The 20,534-nt window shown below is 34.3% G+C and overlaps 1 protein-coding gene and 1 long non-coding RNA gene across 2 annotated transcripts in view; one reads left to right on the top strand and one right to left on the bottom strand.

The window, feature by feature from the left end:
* Window positions 1–1,228: 1,228 nt before the first annotated feature.
* Window positions 1,229–20,534, bottom strand: part of LOC150097885 (uncharacterized) — a 46,909-nt gene continuing 27,603 nt past the window's right edge. The window contains exon 3 of the long non-coding RNA XR_016549598.1: window positions 1,229–1,485. This is a non-coding gene — a long non-coding RNA (uncharacterized LOC150097885). The remainder of the gene's footprint in view (window positions 1,486–20,534) is intronic.
* The window catches only part of Sytbeta (Synaptotagmin beta), a 48,703-nt gene continuing 30,103 nt past the window's right edge, over window positions 1,935–20,534 (top strand). The window contains exon 1 of the mRNA XM_090406431.1: window positions 1,935–2,012. Coding sequence (XP_090262557.1) covers window positions 1,968–2,012 — 45 coding nt within the window. The 5' untranslated portion in view covers window positions 1,935–1,967. The remainder of the gene's footprint in view (window positions 2,013–20,534) is intronic.

The raw sequence follows: 20,534 nt of genomic DNA, 5'->3' as shown, positions 1-20,534 counted from the left end.
TCTAACATTAATAAGTACATGTCGCTCGAAAGCCACTGTTTCAGATCTCTTATATTTATGTTGTAGCCATATAAGTGAAGGGGGATAGGAAGGCAGAGCACACACGATATTCACCCATAAATAAAATTAAATCTTTCGAAATATTTTATTCAATATATTCCACACGAACACAGTTACACTGCGTCTCACCCTTCTTGTCGGAATGTTACGCGCTCTGCTTAATATTAAATGTAGCTCTAGGCTGCTCCATAAATACAACGGGAAGGTTGAACAGAAAACTAGGAAGGAATGATAAATAATAAAAAAACAATAAATAAAAAATAAACCGGACAACTCATGAAAAACAAGCCAACTAGCCCTAGAACACACCCAAATAATAGACATAAGAAACAGGCCTTAGTTAAAATTCGAACCACGACCAGTACCTACGGTAAACTGAACAACTAAAGCGAACATTGGAACTCTCTCTCTCTCTCTCTCTCTTTTCATCCGTATATCTTATTGTGATTATATTAACGACAGAAGCAAGTTCTGTTGCCGCTCCGACTCAAGAAAGATTTGAGTTATGTTCTCGTCGAAATACGAGATAATCAAGTGCAAGAGCTTTTCAATTATTGAGTTAGTTGGTCTCACGTAGAGAAAATAACAGCGTTTTCTAACTGGAATCTCGGAATGTGTCATTTCGTATGACATATGATGCTACAAGAGAACACGAGCAGCTGACAGATATAATATACTCGCGTCCTAGCTTTAGTTTCGTTGGCGTAATCTAAAAAAATCAACCAACCAATCGCATCATTTACATATGTTTGAAGCGAGAGAAGTCGTACATTAGAACTACAATTGTCTGAACACGTGCATGAGTTTTAAATGGATCTTTTGTTGCTGTTTTCATATTTGAGGAGTTCAATGTGTCATTGAAAATTTGGTAATAGATAGAACATGCAGATAATTGCGTGCAATTTGCAAGATTTCATTCGTGATAAAATCTGCTGATGTTGATGAATGAACGTGTGTGTGTGTTACGTCACTAATTACCTGTTTGGATTCAAGAGAATATAAATTCAACACTCTTTCCGTGAAGTACTAAATAGCTTAAAAAATAATAATAATACACAAACACACACACAAGTATAACAGATAACCAAAACAAACACTCAATAATCCATCTGAATCTATTTGAATAGAAGATAGAAATACGTAGCATACCATCATCATCATCATCAAATTCCTGCCATGTACCCTCAAGGGGTGTACAGGATATGATAGTACTACATGAAAAAATTACATCATTATTAATTTCCTATCTACAATTTTCCTCCAAATCAGTCTGTTACTTGTCAAGACTCCAACATTATCAGATCTTATATTTCTGTCGTCTAAGGCACTTTGTACCGTATCAATCCACCTATATCTTGGTCTTCCTCTAGGTCGTTTTGCTGCCAACCTGGCAGAGAACACTTGTTTTGCTAATACGTAGCATACCTAAAAGTAAATAAATAAAAATAAATGAATAATATTTTTATTAGTGGAGTAAAAAACAATACTAAATAGATAAAAATGAGGAGAACGGTATTTTAAATGAAATACTTGTAAAATGGCTTAATATTGAGAGGTTGTTTATATTTTAGAAAAATCTTAAGAAAATAAAAACAAAAACTATGCGAGTTTGTTTTGCATTTTAGCCATCACAAAAATATTCTGGAAGTATCTGTCGTAAATAGATCGATATGTCCTTTTCATCAGCCCAACAAATCACAATAAAGCTTATCAATTGATTCTTTTTTTTTCCCTCCCAATCTTTCAGGATGGTTTCACCTCCTGTTCTCGGAGCTGCAACAGGAGTTGGTCTGGCCCTGGTGATTGCAGTATCTGTCGTCATCTATCGTTACTACACGAGGCAAAGAAAGGATGAACTGGCAGTGCCATCTAGCAGCAGTAGGTACAGAAGGCGCAACAAGGTCCAGATGATGAAGGAGACAAGCACAGCAATGTCATTATTACCGCAACAGGTACGTGAGATTGTGTGGGTGTGAGAATGAATTTTAATGTCAGTACTGTTCTAATTTTTACCGTTTCTCGTATTTTGTGTTCTTTAACTATGGATATTACTCTAATCTTGTGTAGTATACAGTGGAGAGAATCTATGAAAGGTGAAGGGCAGGTCAGAAAGGTAATCTTAGTTTGTAGCAGATGTATTATAAATATTTCATGATGATGTTGATGCACATATAATGTGGGAGCCAACTTCGTTGATGGCTGCCACCTGGCTTAACCTTAAAATATTGTTGCTGTCATGGACATCCTTTTCCAAGTGCATCCCGTAACTATGGCAACCGGTGCTAAGAGAGCAGTTTGCTGCAGGAAATTCTCGTCTTTGGTGCAATCGGCATCTCGGCGCATGTATCATTTAGGTCTTGTATTACATTAGTGTTCTCTTTGCAAGATAAATATTTGCTTTGTATTTAGCCCCTTGTGTAATTCCGCTACTAAAGATATTATAATATGCTGATGGTCGCTTTGCATGTGTGTGTGTGTGTGTAGTTTTCTCAAGAGAGACAATTCAGATTTATCTTAAACTCGTTTTATTGGCGTCATACCTGATGTTAGCTGTAAGTGTGCCAGATGAATGCATCTCTACCCCCCCCCTCGCTCCCGTCAAAAAATCGACATCAAGTAGAAGCCGAAGAACATCGTAAAGGCTCCCATTTCAGTTGTTTTGAATAAATAATCAGACAATTTTTATTTATTTTAGTTTTAAAATAATAACACGATTATTATACAGATATTCCAAATTTTTTCTTAATATTTACCGTAACATATTTCTTAATTTTATTTATGATCGCAAATAAGATTAACAGAATAAAATAAATAAATAAAAAATATAATATTTTATGTTTACTAAAGTGAACATCTAGTTTCGTGGCGATATTCTAAATTATTTTGATTTTCTACTGAATAAAAATGATAAGTTCACAATATACAAAATAATTATTTTTTATATATATTTTGAATTGAACATGAGTTAGTCGGTCCCATACACAGAGGACCCCCACCAGAAACATAGCTTTACCTCTGGGAAAAACAGACAAGCCGACCGGCAGAACAAACACATACAATTTACAATCGCAAAACAATGACCTCATACCTTTAGTTGCTTTTATTGTAACAACCAACAAAAAATATTTGTTTGTTAGTTTTTTAGCTAATACACGCATCGATTTATAGTTGACATTGCGCATTTTGTGTCTTTAGAATCAAAGCGAATCCCTCTCTCTCTCTCTCTCCTGAATTAGTTTTTCATGTTTATTAAACAATTTTGAATTTGAAATTTCAAGTCTGAAGTTAGAATTTTCACTGTAAGTGACGACAATCACAGTACAATAACTCCATCAGTATCGCAGATGGTTACAAGTGCTAATTGCCATCTCTAACTTCAATTATGTTATAATATTCTCAAGTACAGTGTAGACGAGATAAAATTTGACTTCAAAAAGTGTTTTTATTGTTACTCGGAATATTCTTGTTTTATAATTTAAGATTTAGTTTTAATTATTGAATTCATTTGACGTGTATTGTAATACCTCTTAGAAATATCTAAGATTAACAGGGTAAAAGCTAAAATTTCCATGATACTTTTTTTGTCTTTGCTAATATCAAAGAGCTTCTTTTTGACCGTATCACTGACATTTTTTTTTTAAATGCTTCTTCTGTAGTTTTATTGATGATGATTGTAATAATTTATCATCATCAAATCATTCCTTGAGACACGGTTATTCTCAAGAAGTTATTTTGTCTTTCATGGCCATAAACTACTGCAATATGAAGATGACACTGCCCTGAGTGTTGGACATTCTCTCTTCCCACAGTAAAACAAACACAAGGAGACATCAGTCTATTCTCGTACTGGTCCCTGCAGTTGTATTTACCTTATCAGAGCCATGATGCCAGTTAAGAACCCTAGGCTCCATGCAACGCCTACGCAAAAACCAATAATCTGCCATAAAACAGACTGTCTCACCGATGGCAACAAATGCTCATGTACCGCCATGACGGATCATAACAGTGGGATTCAATCGGGATCACAATATGAAGTAAACCATGTTAACTCTCTTCAAAAAAAATTAGGAATTATAACTGTCGAACTGTTCCCAGTTTGAAGTCTATTTTACATCAGAATCGCCATCTGAAAATTCCTTTTTGAAGCATCCTCTAGTAGTCTGCCTGTAAATGCAATAGCAGCACAAGACATGCATAGTATCGAAGCTAGATATTCGAAGAGAATTTTTTTCTTGTTCAAGCTGCTTTCTATTGGTTCCAAAAAGTTGTTTTTTTTTCTATAACTTGTAGTATAACATTATAACTTGTGTTATTTTTGATTTGTATTGCTCTTATCATAAATATATGGTAATATTAATGAAAAAATAACAAACATCCCCAAAACTGTAACAGCTTATATTTCTAATGTTGTAATTTATTGTTATAACGAAGTGAATAACAATGAGCTGAAACGAAGTTTAATATCACTATTAGTTCCACGCTATCATAACCAAAATAGCTATCCAAATAGATGAGATGATGTCGCTTCAACTTTGATTATGGAATGATGTCATCAATAATGCCATGAATATTATCTTAAAATAATTAATATTCAGAATAACTATGCAGAATAACCATATGAAATGTTAAAAATATTTCATGTGGTTCTCAAAAATGCTTATTAAGAGGTCTCTAACAGTAGTTCTGTTTTGCTGTTACAGTAATGTTGTTCTGAGCCAGAACAACATTACTGTAACAGCAAACTAACTAAATAAATAAAAATCTTTTTCCCAAAGGGATAGCGAGGGTGTTTTAGCCTTAACTAACTTTTTGAAGATTAGTAGGCAGCCAACATCTACCTTTAGCAGTCAAAGACAGCTAACTCTAGGCTATGAATGATTTCATAGGTATCATGGAAGAGAGTACATCAGAAAACTGCTACCACCTCGTGGTCCCTTACCCTAACATAAATATATATATATATATATATATAAAAAAAAAAATATATATATATATATATATATATATATCACGAGCATTGTTCTTCGATTGGAAAGATCTGGGTTCAAATTCGTCGATGACTCGAGGAATGTTTATAAAAATTTTTACTTGAAAGCAGGGGGGGGGGCTCGTGCATAAGCACTACGGAACTGCAGCACCGCCAATTTTTCTCTCTATATAAATATATTTATTAATTTATTTATATTTGCTTGTAATATTTAATTTTATCATCAACAATCCTATATAATTCCCTTATTTTGTATAAAAAAATAATAAAAATCCATCTTGTGGCACTTAGGAGGGCGCTAGCAGCACTGTGTTTACCACAGTGTCATATTGCTACGCGCTCAAGCATTGGCACGTCATAGAGAGATGCGAGGTATTAGCGTAATGCGGCACTGTCCGTCGCGCAGTTCCACTGTTGTTTATATGCAGTTTGCGCCAGTAGTAGAGTGTTCGTAGTGCTTATCGTGTTAACTTTATCTCTTTAAATATTTGGACATTACAATTAAAGACATAACATTTGTTATAGTTTTGATTTTAGAACATTATGATGGTTATGCTAATTGATTTGATAGCATAATTAATTTTTATTTTTATTTTATTCGGATTTTATTTTTAAGTAATTTTGAATGATACCAAACTGTATAATTTTATCAATAATAAACAATATATTTTCATGTTTAATTTTTTTTAATTTTTACCATAATTTTGATATTTTATCGAAACCCGTATACGCTGTACTTACAGTGTGTATGTATATTTCGAAAGTTGCAGCGCCCCCACGATTTCAAGCCACTGCGTGAAAGTTAATTAATGATACTCATACGGCTGGAGCGAGGATATTTTCCTCATCGAAAACTGGTGTTTCATCCCACAGAATATGCTATACCGTCAGAATAGATACGGAGTAGAAGTCGATATGTCACATGTGGTAACCTTTGATTAATGACAGGTCGCTATAGAGAAACTCTAACAGTAATGCAAAAAGATCAGGGATACTTATAGAGAATCGTGGGTATATCATGTGCACTTTTCGCTTCAACAGCTAGTTCGTTGGAGAGGTTGATATTTTTCACAGCGGATAGTTTTGGAACAAAATAAAACTCAGTTTAGTTTTGCTTATTTTGTGATAATATTGCTTAATTATTTTTAATTTCTTAAGTTTTCACTCTAATGCTGTGATAAGCCATACAACAGCCATTTTATTCAGTTCTTTACGGAATAAGTTTGCTCGGGCAAATTGTTGAAATAAAAAGGAAGGTTAGTTCCTTAAGAATCTGGACTCATTTCTTGGTGAACTTACCAAGAATCAATCAATGGCTGCGAGACATTTGTTATTGATCTGTTTCGTGGAAGAAAGAGGTTCTGTTAGAGTAGAAAATTGTTGTACGTACATCAGTATATCGATCACATATACGACTATCCTTTCGTGACACGAAGAAAACATTACATTCATATTATCCTCATCACCTGCCTCCCCAAAATCCCCCATTGAGTTTTAAAAGAAAAAATCGGTTACTTGATGATATTCCTTTTCACAGACAGTCTCTTTAAATCTTCTATCATTTCTTTGGGAATTCCCTGACCTGGCTCGCTGAAATGGCATTCGTATTTTCTTTACGAACCTCAATAACTCAGTTGGTATAGAAGCTTGTCCTTAGGGAATGCAGCAGAGGAATTGGATGCTGACTGCATTACTTACTTAAACCTCTAAACAATGGACTCAGGATCAGGAGCCAACAACAGGATCACATCTTACTCAGGACTTTAGATGCCTGGACCGGAAATTCTAGACTAAAGAGATCATTCACTTTACAATACGATCGTGAAATTAGAAAAACAGATCGACTTAGAACACCTATCCATTGAAATAAGCAAAGAGCCATTCTTTTCCACTATTCTACCAAGGAACACAATGATAAATTTAAACCTCCTAAAACCTTGTTCCAAAAAAGGATTCACAGGAAGAAAATAAAAGAAAAGGACTTGACGCTATACATCACTTAAATAATCTAAACCAGGGGTTCCCAACCCTATGCCCGCGGGCACCATGGCGCCCGTCAACCAATTTGTGTGTGCTCGCCGCAGTTCAACCGTGTGCCGCATAGTTTCAAATAATCACGCAACAATTCATGGCATGGTATATGACGCATGCGTTAATGACATGACGAGTATTAAACGCATACAATGTAAAGTAGATGCGCATTCGAAGTTGTTCATTCCAGTTTAAGAACTGGAATATCATCGTATTCTCCTAATTATGAAGCACTGGCCAATGAAATGCAATGCCAAAGATCACACTAACTTACATATATATATTTAAATTTTTATATAATGTAAACTTTTAAGTAATAAAACATTTGATTATAATGTAAACTTTGTATGTATTCATTTAACAAACGAATTCAAAAAATTTGCTTGAAAAAATAGATGGTGCCCATCGCCCTACCGGTATTTTAGAATGTGCTCTAGGAAACAAAAAAGTTGGGAACCACTGATCTAAACCATGTCGTTGCCTGCACTGATGGATCATTCGATGAAGCACTCAACCAAAGAGGTTCAGGGTTTTTTTTTTTTAAACTCTACCTGGAGGCGAGGAAATGCAAATCAAAACCACAGCTAGTAAAATAGCTTCAAACTTCGCTTGTGAATTAACAGCCATACAAATAGCTCTCAAGTTCTACTTCTAATCCAGTAATAAACATTACAGAAGGAATAACCATCTACAGCGACTCTAAAGCTGCACTTGAAGCATTAAAAATTGGAAAAGAAAAGGACTCAAGCATCCTGGACGGATGGATTTTCTCTACTTTCTTTTAAAGTGATCAAAACGCTTGAGGCAGTTAGCCAACACTATACAAAGTCCAACTACAAATCCACTAAAGCACCTTCTACTCTTCTTTAAGATTACATATATAAAATATATTAAAGTATATAAAATTGATAAAAATAGAAAAACGTTCTTAGCCCATCTACGGTACAAAATGTATCATAGGCTTGCAAATCATATTTTATGCGTGGGAGCAACATAAAAAAAATAACAAAAGATATCTGCGGCATATGATTCTTCGCTATGTCCTACATTTGCCGTCCTCGGAATTCTGACTTAACCTTTCAAGTTAGAACGCCAGTGCACGTTTGAAGCCGAGAGAGAAGCAACACTACCAAGCTCAAACATATTTCTGTAAATTATTCAAGATAATGAAAGAAGACTTCCATTGACTAAATTTTATAAATATAAGTATACATAAGTATATTCATATGTAACACTTGAGTATTTTCCACCTGTGCTCTGCTAAAAGTATAGTATTATATACGATAAAAAAAGCACCCTACAAAATATTTCATGAATCACGATGTAACTCCAGCTTGTGTTGCACTGTAGTCGCCACAGCAAAGGAACGAGTGTGGATGGATTATATGGATGTCTCTTAAGGTCATCTCAGCCGTAACATTAATGTTTTTATAGCTTGTAGGAACAGCGTTTGAAAAGCATCAAAGTTATTTAGAGCCCAGTAGGCTGCAGTTTGTCTTTCCTGTTTTGAGCTAAGTGCAGCGTAAGGAAGAGGTTATAATGTTGCTGAATCAAATCACAAAGTAAATTTGGACTATTCATATTGGAATTACGTTCTTTTATATTTATAAAATTGTCAATAATATCATCTTAACTTCCTGATTTCAGTTCACTTTGTGTATTAACCCAATCAGCTCGTAGACTATTCCAATAATGACCACGCATCTATGGTACTCATAGAAATGCATCGTTCGTAACTAGTAATTTATGTCTTGTCTTGTATTCATTAACTGAATCGAAGCACTTGATAAACCATGGCTTTATTTGAGAAGGCATAGAAATCGGATTCTATTCATAAGATTCTTAACAGAGAAACAACAGAACACGCTGTTGAATGACGTTCATTTCTACTAAGACAGTACAGCGAGAATTGAATACTTCCAACTATCCAGTCATAAATTTAATGTAACGAATACTATTCGCGCAATTAAATTTATGGTGACACAGTTTGACATAACACAGTCGCATAATGATAGGACAAATCTGTACTGACTTCACTGTCATCACCAAGACGACTTACTGTGATGTATGCATTATGATAGACCCAAGCCTTTGGCGACAACGTAGATACAAAAATTGGTTTTGGTTTGCTACCTCAATATTTGGTTCGTTAACCGCAGCAAATTTGTTTTCTTTTTTTCAGTTCTTCATTTCCTTGATGGTTAAAGTGGCATTCGTTTTATTCGATTCGTTTTTACGAAATTTGTTTAGCAAATTATAACTTTCTATTCTATTAGCATTGATTACATCATCATTGACTTCTTAGACTTTTTTCTCATTCGAAATTTTTTTTTTGTTAATTGATTACGCAATCGGTATTCATAATTTTATGTTTTTTAACTGCCCTGAAGCTAGAAATCAGGTGGGTGAATATCCCTCAATTCTGAATAAGTTTTGACTTACATTGATGACTGTGGGCTCCATGCAACTGAACTCAAATGTGTAAAAATTGCGTTTCATCACTTTATTGTTTAGAATTACAAGTCAAGGAAATTAAAGGCATGGGGAGGATCACCACACGTGTCCGTTAACTGCGTTCTAAAGCCGCTTTGCCTGCTTATAGAAGAAAAAAAAACTTTCTAAGGAAACTCTCAGCCTTCGTGATGCCAAGTTGTCCTGATTTTTTGTTTCCCGAGATGCTACAAAACTGGCAAAGTATCTAGCGATCAATCGTCTATCTTATATTTTTTTTAAGTGGTGGATTTTGTCCATTAACTGCCACAACCGTTTCTTTGGTTGTGGCAGTTAACAGACGGCTGGACAAAAGTCATCTTCAATCAAGACAACGTCATCAATCTGCTGCTCACTTTTCCTCTGTTACATAGAACGGGGAATCCATCCTTTTCTGTCTGTACTACCATTTTTTCGTCGATCATGTGTTAAGTTCGTTTCTGCTGACGCTGAATGGTAGTATACTCACCACTATTCTTAGCATTCTTGTCCATCTTTTTGAATATCACCTCAATTAGTCAAATTCGGTATCTGAAAAATAAATAAATATAATACATAAAACTGAAATAAATTCAGTTCTTATTTTTAATTTTTATTTATGATTTATTTATTTTGAAATTACATAGAAACAGCAGCTGATTATTCAATTACTGGTCTCAAAAGTATACTCAAAGTACGTTTTCTGTCAGAAGATGGGCAATGGATCATTATTTTCCATTTGTATAAAGGTGGGTGACATAAACAAGACAACCACTATTGATCCCCAGTAGCGAGAATTTATTAGCTGGGGAGGGATTTGCAGACAGCTAAGAACCTCGCTGTTCATGGATTTCCCCATTACCAAATTACTACAGTAATTGCTCACTAGTGAATTGTGGGCTATACGACAGTAATGTGATGTTAAAAAATGTGCGCCATTCTGAATAATAGGTTGATTATGAGCTAATTATCAAGCTCTTTATTCTGCTGGTTATCTACCAATGTAGAAGAGCATAAAAAGGTAACATTAAATAAAAGTCAAGTGTGGAGGGCAGCGTTTCCAAACATTCGAAGAAATGTCATTTGTGCCAAGAGACGTTTTGATCTTTTTAGGGTAAAAATTTTCCTAAAATGAACATTTTAGGGAAATTTTTGGGATATAAAATGAAGATGGACATTTCATCGAAATGTCCATCTTCCTATAAAAGAAGATGGATATTTCGATGAAAGCCAGTTGATATGTAAGTAGTTTTGCTCTAGAATACGTGAATCTGATGTGACTTCAAATACAAACAACGCAGCGAGTCCGATTTTATCTGTGATATATTTAAGTAATTTTAAGTAGTAACAATTTTAATTTATCACGCGCTAAATGTCTTGAATTTTTTAATATTGCGAAGAAAACTTCAACAGCAAGGTTACGTAATGAGAATATTTAAAGAGTCGGCTGAATTTTTGTCTGTCAACATTTTGTAGACTCGTCACTGCACATTTAATTTCATTTCAAGACATTACTTAATTAAGACACTTAATTCTTTTGCAAAAAAAAAAAAATGTTAGATAGTTTCTTTTCAACACAACACTGACGTCATCAGCATTAACTCTTCACTTATGTGTTGGATTTATCCTTTTTTTTTTTTATTTAATGATTCAGCTTTGTTTATGTTAGAGAACATCAAGAAGACGTTGTCACATATAAAATATTTCTCTGTCTAGCAGCAGCCCGTCTCTACCCTTCAGCTATCACAGATAGCTGAGCTTGAGACTATCAATAAATCTAGACTTTTAGGGGAGATATATTACGAAAGACAAGCGCCGCCATCTCGTGGTACCAAATCCTAATATATGCTATATGCTATGCATGAAATAGTTTTACGGTCGTTCTATCTGAGTTTGTGGGATAAAGAAACCCGAGTTTCTGGTAGGAAAATCCTACTTGCCTATACCAAAGATCGATTAGCTGAACTTGGCTTTAAAAAAAATAAAATTTTAGTTTAACAGACCCTATATAACTGAGTGGTTAATTGACTTTATTGTTAGCGTGAAGTTTTTATGAGCGGAGTGTTTTTATGCTAACTTTTATAAAAATGAAATTATAAATAGTCAGCATGAAAACTTAGGGTTTCAAATGAAAAATCATCAGGGACTGTGGCATCCATATCCATGATTGAGGAGGAAAGAGGTGTAATAAAAAAAATCGGCAACGCACGCACACACACACCCTCGAATTCATTGAAAAGTGTCTTTAAAACATGTCAATAACTGTATACTTTTTTTGCAATATTCATTTCCCACCTAAAGACAGTTAAAAAAAAACATCCGTCTACACAGCACCTACTGGTTGGAGAGTGGATACGCTAACCATTCCCCCAACAAGGACGGTAATATTTTATTTATTTATTGTTTAAAAAATACGTATGTCAATGGATACGCATATACATTTTTTAAAACTTGGGATACCTGTATATAAAAGTGTTTTATTTATTTAATTTTTGTAATACTTTAAGACGAATGCAACTTCCATGATATCATATTCGATACTTGTACTTGTCTCAATTGAGAATTTATGTGAAAGTTAAGTCCAAAATGTCCACATAGTTTTGGCAATACAGTATATTACAGTGTCGAAAAATACTGGTGTTTGCATATCCTTCGCGCCACAGCGTATAAACACTATAGTGCAGAAAGTATGTGATGGCAGCCTTTTTTTAAAATAGTTTTTTTTCATCTCGAATCCTTTGAAGTATATTCTGGGGCCAGTTGTGCCGGGGGGGGGGGGATCCCCCTAGTAGTATATAAAATTTTCACTTCTAAGAATACAAAAGGAGATCCTCTACAGTACTGAACACTACTTATTTCTCCCTTGACACAACTCCGTTTTTGCATCTCCATCCCTAAAGAATTTCGCATTAAAGAAACATCTGTTAAGACAAAAAAAAAACGAAGAGATAAAAGCGAGGTCTATTTTATTCTCTTTCTTGTTTTTCTTACAAGTAGTGACGGAGTTCTATTATTGGAAAACACTAAGGAAGACACTGTAGTGGCACTAAAATCTGTTTCACGCACACACACGTACCTATCGACAGGCGCGTTCGATACCGTATACCTTTCATCCAGACGGGAAGACGAACTAGCCGAAAATCTAAAGGAGGCGCCAGCACGGTCGGAAAGCTACTACTAAAGGAATAGAGCAATGTTTTTGCTCTTATCACTCTAGGAATACTCCTCTATTGCCACGTCCAGCAAGCCACAACTGATAGGTTAGTCGATAGGCGATGGCTTGCGACGCCGCACCTGCGTAAGGTCGAAGGTAGCTCTGAACGCTGGGATGATAGGGAATGACTGTTAGCCGAGATATTTCTCCCGCTTTCTCTTACCCTGTGGATTGGGAGCAAAATTTTTTAGCATGCAATGCAACTGGTTGAAAGCGTGTGGTCACTAGTGCTACATATTGGTTAAGATTTCTGCCCTTCTTCGCAGTCCACCCCGCCACAATACACTATGGGATAGTTCAGTGCAGAGTAAGGATGTAGAGTGCCACACTAAGCTAGAATGAAGCTACAGATATGGCGCCTCCTCCAACAAACGAAGGGATGGCAAAGTGGAAAGACGTAGTTCTTCGGGTGAGTTTTATTCTCTTTTAGATACGATTTTCGGCTTGTTTATGTGAAGTGACACACGTAAAAAATACCATAAGTCGGTGTACACTAGCGCATGCGCAGAAGTCATGACCGTTCTCAATGTCTTTAGAGTTGTCCCCCCCCCGCGTCTGATATCTCTCAAACAATGTTATAAACCTTGACAAATTTCATTCCCACTTTGTTGATCATAAATTTGATATTAAGCTTCCTACTCGTGTTGCTGTTGCATACGGTTGACCAGAAGTTGTTATTCAGCTTCTTTTTAAAACAACTGATGATAAATAATCATTGAAAGAAAATGTAAATCTTAATAGTTGATCATTTTACCCAGCGCCCGTATTATACCGATAGAGAACACTGTCATACATATTCTCATCTGTGTTGTTTGTATCAGTACTACTACTCGACTATGAAAGAACAGGAAATTTGTGACCCCTCCCCTTATGTTACCATGTTTTCGTATACCTCACGATAAACTTAAATTAACAGCTAGTGATCTGCGATTTATTTAAATACATGTTTTGAATAGTATGGAATAATTCAGTTTTATCCTTTTTCATGTTATCTCAAACATGAGAAAGGATAAAACATCACAACAGCTTTATTTTCAGTAGAAAATAACGACAGACACCTGTTTCAAAATTCGGGATCAGTGAGATGAGCCACGAGAATTGCAAATATAACGAAAAGCGAATAACAGAAATTAGGGATTTTAGGAACCTTGAGGAAATAGCCTTAGTCTCTGTAATACATCTCGCTCATTAATTAATTGTTATATTTAAATCTATCGGTTATTGGTTCAAATTTTTTATGTATGGGCCATTTTTCTTCATATACTTCTTCAGTCAGCTGATTTAAATAATAAACAAATGCAAGTATTATATCACAAACTAATAAAGGGAGAAAAAAAACATCATGCACACTTGGCATTAACTTCGCCGTTAAAAGTAAATAAATCTAAGCAAGCCAGTACTGTTACAGTGCTTCGAAGTCAATATTGATTGCGTCGCTAATTGGGTTTTTCTGGTAGACTTACTTTTTGTTAAAAGTTTGGCAGATGTAGAACTAGAATGTTACGTTTTGTTATATATATAAGAAAAGCAAAACAAAATTCTGTTCTTACCGCTTAAATTAAAAACGTATCGAAGTTTGATAAAAATAAATTCAGCTGGATTTTTATTGCCTAATTAGGTAAAAACAAAATTATTTGCATAGTGCATGTGTTACATAACGACTATATATTAATCTGTTGTGGTAATGAATGAGCAGCCTACTATTTGCTAAGATCTGGAGGCATGTAGAAAAAATCTAGCAAGATAATGGTTAGAAACACTTTTTTTAATCTCTCTTTGTCAATCGATACGCGCCAGCTTCAGGGATGAAGTGTGTGTGTTTATCTTGATCATAAATGTAAACGTTTTCGATTTTCAAACGAGAATATGTCATTAGGTAGAAAAGGGCTTAAGACAAGTATCATCGTTGGGGAGATAAACAAGTATCTCAGGATACCTATCCAGACATCCAAAGATATTATCCTTATTAGTCCTTAAAAAGCCAAATATTCAGTTATGAAAGATGCTGTGTATGGGTGATTTGAGTTAAAAATAGGTCCATTTAGGTCTGAAATCCAAATCAAGAAAGAATCGCTGAATCTCTCTCAAGATATCTGGCTCCTAAAAGCCACCAGAAAAATTCTGAATAGCTTGAATACCAACAAGTATTCTGATCCTGGTAATGTTTCCCAATTATGCCGAAAACGTGGGTTTTGGATGCAATAGTATCTCCAATTAGTGAGATAGATAACTGATTTCATGTTATCTATCTCACTTATTTTTTTAAGTGACTGAAAAGTCATCAATAGTCGTCTTGTTCACTACCTGGATATCGAAAAATTAATCAGTGATTACTAAAATAAATTCAACTAGTCTCGCTACATCAGAACTCAATAAAATTTATACTGAGCTACCGACGTTACTAAAAATACGAGGCCATTGCATTATCTGTTATTTGTTCTTCTAGGCAGTTTTTCTCTTTTTGAGTGAGTTTATGAAAGTAAAACTTTATCCCTATAAGACTGGCGCACTCATAATTGACAAGTGCTGATAAAGGATCCTTGAATCCTAGATGGAATTCCCACTCAAGTCTTTTCGGCTAATGGATATCATCGTCATTGACTAAAATAGGGGAAGCGGAAACCTTGCCAACTTCAATGCCTTCAAAATTTATTCATATTTTATTTCTTTCTCGCTAGAAAAATTTCGCATTAACCTTTGTGGGTAATAGAATACTTAGCTCCAGGGCCGGCCGAAGCGGACATGCAGTGCATGCGGGCGTTGCCGCCAGGGAACGTTTCATAAGTTAATTTTTAAGAAACAAAATTTTTATTATAAAAACAAAAAAAATTCTTAGAATGATCAATATTAAAATAAATGAGGCCGTATACACCGAATAAAAATTGAAAAAAAATGTATATTGCCGCCTCTTTGATCAGCCGGCTGTTTACAATTTTGCAGCGAGAGCAGGCTAAATGTTTGCCTGCAGAATGTTGTGTCTACTGCAGTCTATCTAACGTGAAACGGTGAACAGTTTTTATGCGCAGAAACGAATTTTCGTACAAAACATTTGTTGCTAGTTCATATGGTACGCATCTCAGTAGGCTACTGACAGTACTGCAGTGCCGACAATTATTTCGTCTCTGTATAATTATTTCGTGATATTATTTCGTGTTGTATAATAATTTCTTGTGAGTATAAAATAGAAATGGAATCAAAAATTTTAAAAAAGTTATCCGATGCACAAAATCGTAAGCGTCATTCTGCGAAAGAAGCAGATGTTAAGAAACAAACGGGGGCTCTTAATAAATTTGTTAAAATATTAAAATATTCGGATGCAGATTGTAACCAACTCGATACATCAGAAATCAGAGTTGAAGAACAGTGCACATCATCCAGTTTGCATGAAAGTACTATTGCAACTATTGAATAAGATAAATGAACATGATTTAAGTGAAAAATAGTTAGGATTTAGTTAACTACAACAAGATTTAGTTGTAGTTGACCACGAAACTAGCACCTTGTTAGTCTCTGTGAATTTAGAAGATCCAGGTGAATGGGGAAATATTGATGAAAAATTACGAGTTGTTTTAATTGTAATTGAACCTGTTCAAAAGAAAAATATAATATATCCCAGAGATACATGTGGTCGTAAATTTGGCGACACGTATTATAATAGAAAAATGGAAAACGGGAGCTCGTGCCAAGAACATGGCTCATTTATTCCGAAACTTTAAATTCTGTTTTTTGCTTTTGTTGCAAACTTTTCGCACCCACTGAATCAAGTAGTCTTGTAGAAGGTTATAACGTTTGGAGAAATGTAAGTACAACTTTGCATAGACATGAGACTAATTTAACTCACATGAAAAATTTCTTAAAATGGAAGGAACTTGATAAAAATTAAAAAAAAAAAAAACAAATCTGCTATTGATTTCCAGACTCACAGCATTTATGAAATGGAAAAGAAACATTAGACGAGTGTTTTAGAACGCTTGATTGAAATAAAATTCCTTCGTAGCCGAAGTTTAGCTTTTCGCGGATCATCTGATAAATTATATGAAAGAAATAACGGCATTTTTTTATAATTAGTCGAAGTGTTTGGGAAGTTTGATCCCGTTATGGAAAATCATGTTGAAAGGGCCCTACAACGAAACAATAGAGTACACAATTTGAGTAAAGACAGTCAAAATGAAATATTGGAAACTTTAAGTAACGCAATCAGGGATACAATTTTATTATCAATTCTAAAATCTAAATATTATTGCATAATTTTAGACTGCAATCCTGATGCAAGTAAAACAGAACAAATGACCATTATTATTCGCTTTGTTTCCTGCGACAATGGAATTGTCAAGATCAGGGAAAACGTTTTAGGTTTTGCAGATATATCAGATTCCACAGGACGTGGTTTATGTGCAACAATAATGGAACAACTGGAAAAATGGAACATTCCCATTGAAGACATGCGAGGTCAAGGGTATGACAATGGGGCAAATATGAAGGGAAAAATATATGGGCTCCAAACTTTGCTTTTGAACAAACATCCTCGAGCTTTTTACGTGCCATGTGCTGCTCATACTCTAAATTTAATCATTAACGATGCAGCCAAAGTGAATGCAGATACAAATAGTTTCTTTGCAATTAAAAAAGAAATATAAAATTATTTTCATTCTCTTACAAACGTTGGGCAATCCTTTTAAAGTTCGTAAAAAAAATTAACATTGAAACAGCCATCAGAAACACGATGGGAAAGTAAAATTAATGCAATCCGCCCTCTACGATATCAGTTAGGAGAAATTTATGATGCACTTTTTGAACTTTTAAATAATGAAAATTTTAATAAAGAAACTCAGCACGAAGCACAAACATTATGTGCTAAAATAAAGGACTACAAATTTATTTACTCTCTTATAACTTGGCATGATTTACTTAACAGAATAAACCCTGTGAGTAAAATGCTTCAAGACAAAAATATGAACATTACACTTGCTTTACAATCTATCGAAAACTTAAAAATATTCTTACAAGAGTATCGATCAGATACAAATTTTAAAGAAGTTCTAAAAACGGCAAAATAACTGAGTGAAGAGGTGGATGGAGAACAAGAATTTAAAACTGGTACGGAAGTTCGACGACGAAAGAAGACATGACAATTTCACGTGCATCATGACAAAACGCCACAATCGCCAGAAGATAAATTTAGAGTGAATGTGTTTTATACACTTCTAGACGTTGCAATATGTTCGTTAATAGAACGTTTTGAACAACTAAAAACATATTATGATAATTTCAATTTCTTGTATAGATTATTTCAAATTAATAACGAAGATTTACGAAAAAATTGTGACGATTTAGAGATTCTCTTGAAGGACGGCGACAATAAAGACGTAAATGCAATAGAACTATATGACGAGTTGTGCTTTCCGGGATATTTTTCGGAAGGATAATTTAAATATTCAAAAGCCCTTTCGATATTCTTAATTTTATTGTGTTCAATAATTTATCTTTCCCTAACTTTTCAATTGCTTTAAGAATACTATTAACCTTACCTGTTAGTGTAGCGAGCGGTGAACGTTCCTTTTCCAAGTTGAAATTGATTAAAACCTACTTAAGAACAAGTATGTCACAAAAAAGGCTTGTTAGTTTGTCGTTAATAGCTATTGAAAATGATATATGTGCGGAATTAGACGTTAAGACCATTATTTCTAATTTGGTGAAAATGAAATCAAAAACCCTAAAATTTTAAGTTAAAAAATTTCAAGTATATTTATGTAATTTAAGTTATTTTCTGTTATTCTGTAAAGATGTCATTTTTTGAATACTTATATTAAATGTTCTAATTATTTCTGAATTCTTTTCTTATTTTCTCATCTATCTTGAGTTTCTTTTATTTTCCTAAAAGATAGTTCCACTTATAAAAATTATTAAAAAATGTTTACAAGTTACTAAGAATTTAATAACTTGTAAAATGCAAGAATTTTTTAACTTTAGTTCAAATAAATTTTAACTTTAATTAAAATTCATTTTAATTTTGTTAGCGATTCGGGTCGGTGAGAAGGCTATAATCCCTGTATCATTATATATTCAACGATTAAAGTGAAGTGGCTTTATCAAAATTTGCTTTAACTTTTGAGAATTTTTTGAATATTCGGGTTTTTAACGATTATCCTGCCTAGTCAACACCCCCGGTTCGTTACATTTAGCGAACCAACGTGTGGCTGTTCCGTCAAAATTTATTTAAGAAATTTCAAAGAATTTAAATTTTTATTATCTTAAAAGAACCACACACTCCCGGATCGTTACAGGGGCGCTTAGATAGACATTGCATGCGGGCGTCAAAGACCCTAGCGCCGGCTCTGCTTAGCTCAACCAAGATCAGGTTTTCGTATTCATGCTGACTTACAATTCAAGCCTTTCTGGACATAAATGCTTAACATTAATAGACTTGTCACGCTCCAAAATAACTGACGTCTTCTTCCATTCAAGACACCACTTCTCATATGTATTAACTGCTCAATATATAATTCAGAATTCGCGCAACTTTAGAATAATGTTCTCACGTTTGGAGTTACGCACCTCTCTAGAAATGCTTCCTGCTATCAAAAAAAAAAAGAAAAAAAAAGACCATTTTCTTCATCACGTTAAATGAATGAAAATGGCAGAGGAATAAAATAGAATCAGCTATATTTTCCTAACAGTTCAAATGTGAAGTATATTTTTGCTTACGATGACATAACTGCCGTGAGTATTATAGGTACAGGTACAACACTCATTTCATCTTACTAAGCAATTTATATTACTGTTTGAAATGAGTTTTTATCTATAATTTACGTATGTTCCCAGGCTGATTTGTAGGTTTTAAGAAATGAAAAACCTAAGATTTAGAAAAAAAATCCTCACTGCCTCAGATAACAGTCTGATTCTTAGATTATTTATTTATCATTTTTCGGCATCTCCATGAAGTCCGGAAACTCATCTTTGGAGATCCAAATGAGTTCTCCAGACTCCATAAAGATGAAATAAATAACATGATGATAATAAGGATGATGATGATATGAAAATAAATAATATGATGATAAAATAATAAGACAGATAAAAACCCACTCAAAGTTTCAGCGAAAGAAATCCTACTACAGGTGATCATCACCACCATATTGAGGGATGCCGGTTCAAAGAGAGGAATAATAATTGCCGTTGTAGATAGGCCTTCCATCATTTTAGTGACTTACGTTGAAACTTTAATAACTGACGTTCACTTACTTCTGGAAGAGAATGGTTGAAGCAGCTGCATGTCGTCGATCGGTGAAAATCTAAGCGTTTTTCCAAGTTTCTTTTTACCTTTTCGTGTTCCATGACCTTTGTATTTATTCATCGTTTAGAAGAAGTATTATACAAGTACATGATCAAATTAGCTTTCCATGTACCAGTGAATCTGATCTTTTTATTTATAAAGAAAATAAAATTTTTAGTATCCAAATTAACGCATCGACGTACAAAGGAGTTGCAACACCCGTTTTCTGCAAAGATTTTCATCAGTCGACGATCGAACATAATGATAGGTGCTAGGATAATGCTAAACTGACTTTAAAGGCTCGGATTTTTGAAGGCCAAAGGCCCAAGGATTCGCATGTACTTCATCTTTACGATTATTCATCTTAGAACAATACTGATCTAATAAATATGGATATGCCATATTTCAGTGAGGAAAATTATACTTTCAACTTTTTAAAAGTCAGTGTTTTTAAGTGTACTAGTAGTGTGTGTGTGTGTGTGCGCATGCGCCCCGTAATATGA

Source organism: Typopeltis vanoorti, chromosome 16, assembly GCF_054136105.1.
Source record: "Typopeltis vanoorti isolate ZY-2024b chromosome 16, IOZ_Tvanoo_1.0, whole genome shotgun sequence".
Taxonomy (NCBI): domain Eukaryota; kingdom Metazoa; phylum Arthropoda; class Arachnida; order Uropygi; family Thelyphonidae; genus Typopeltis; species Typopeltis vanoorti.
This window is presented reverse-complemented; position numbering and strand designations above follow the sequence as displayed.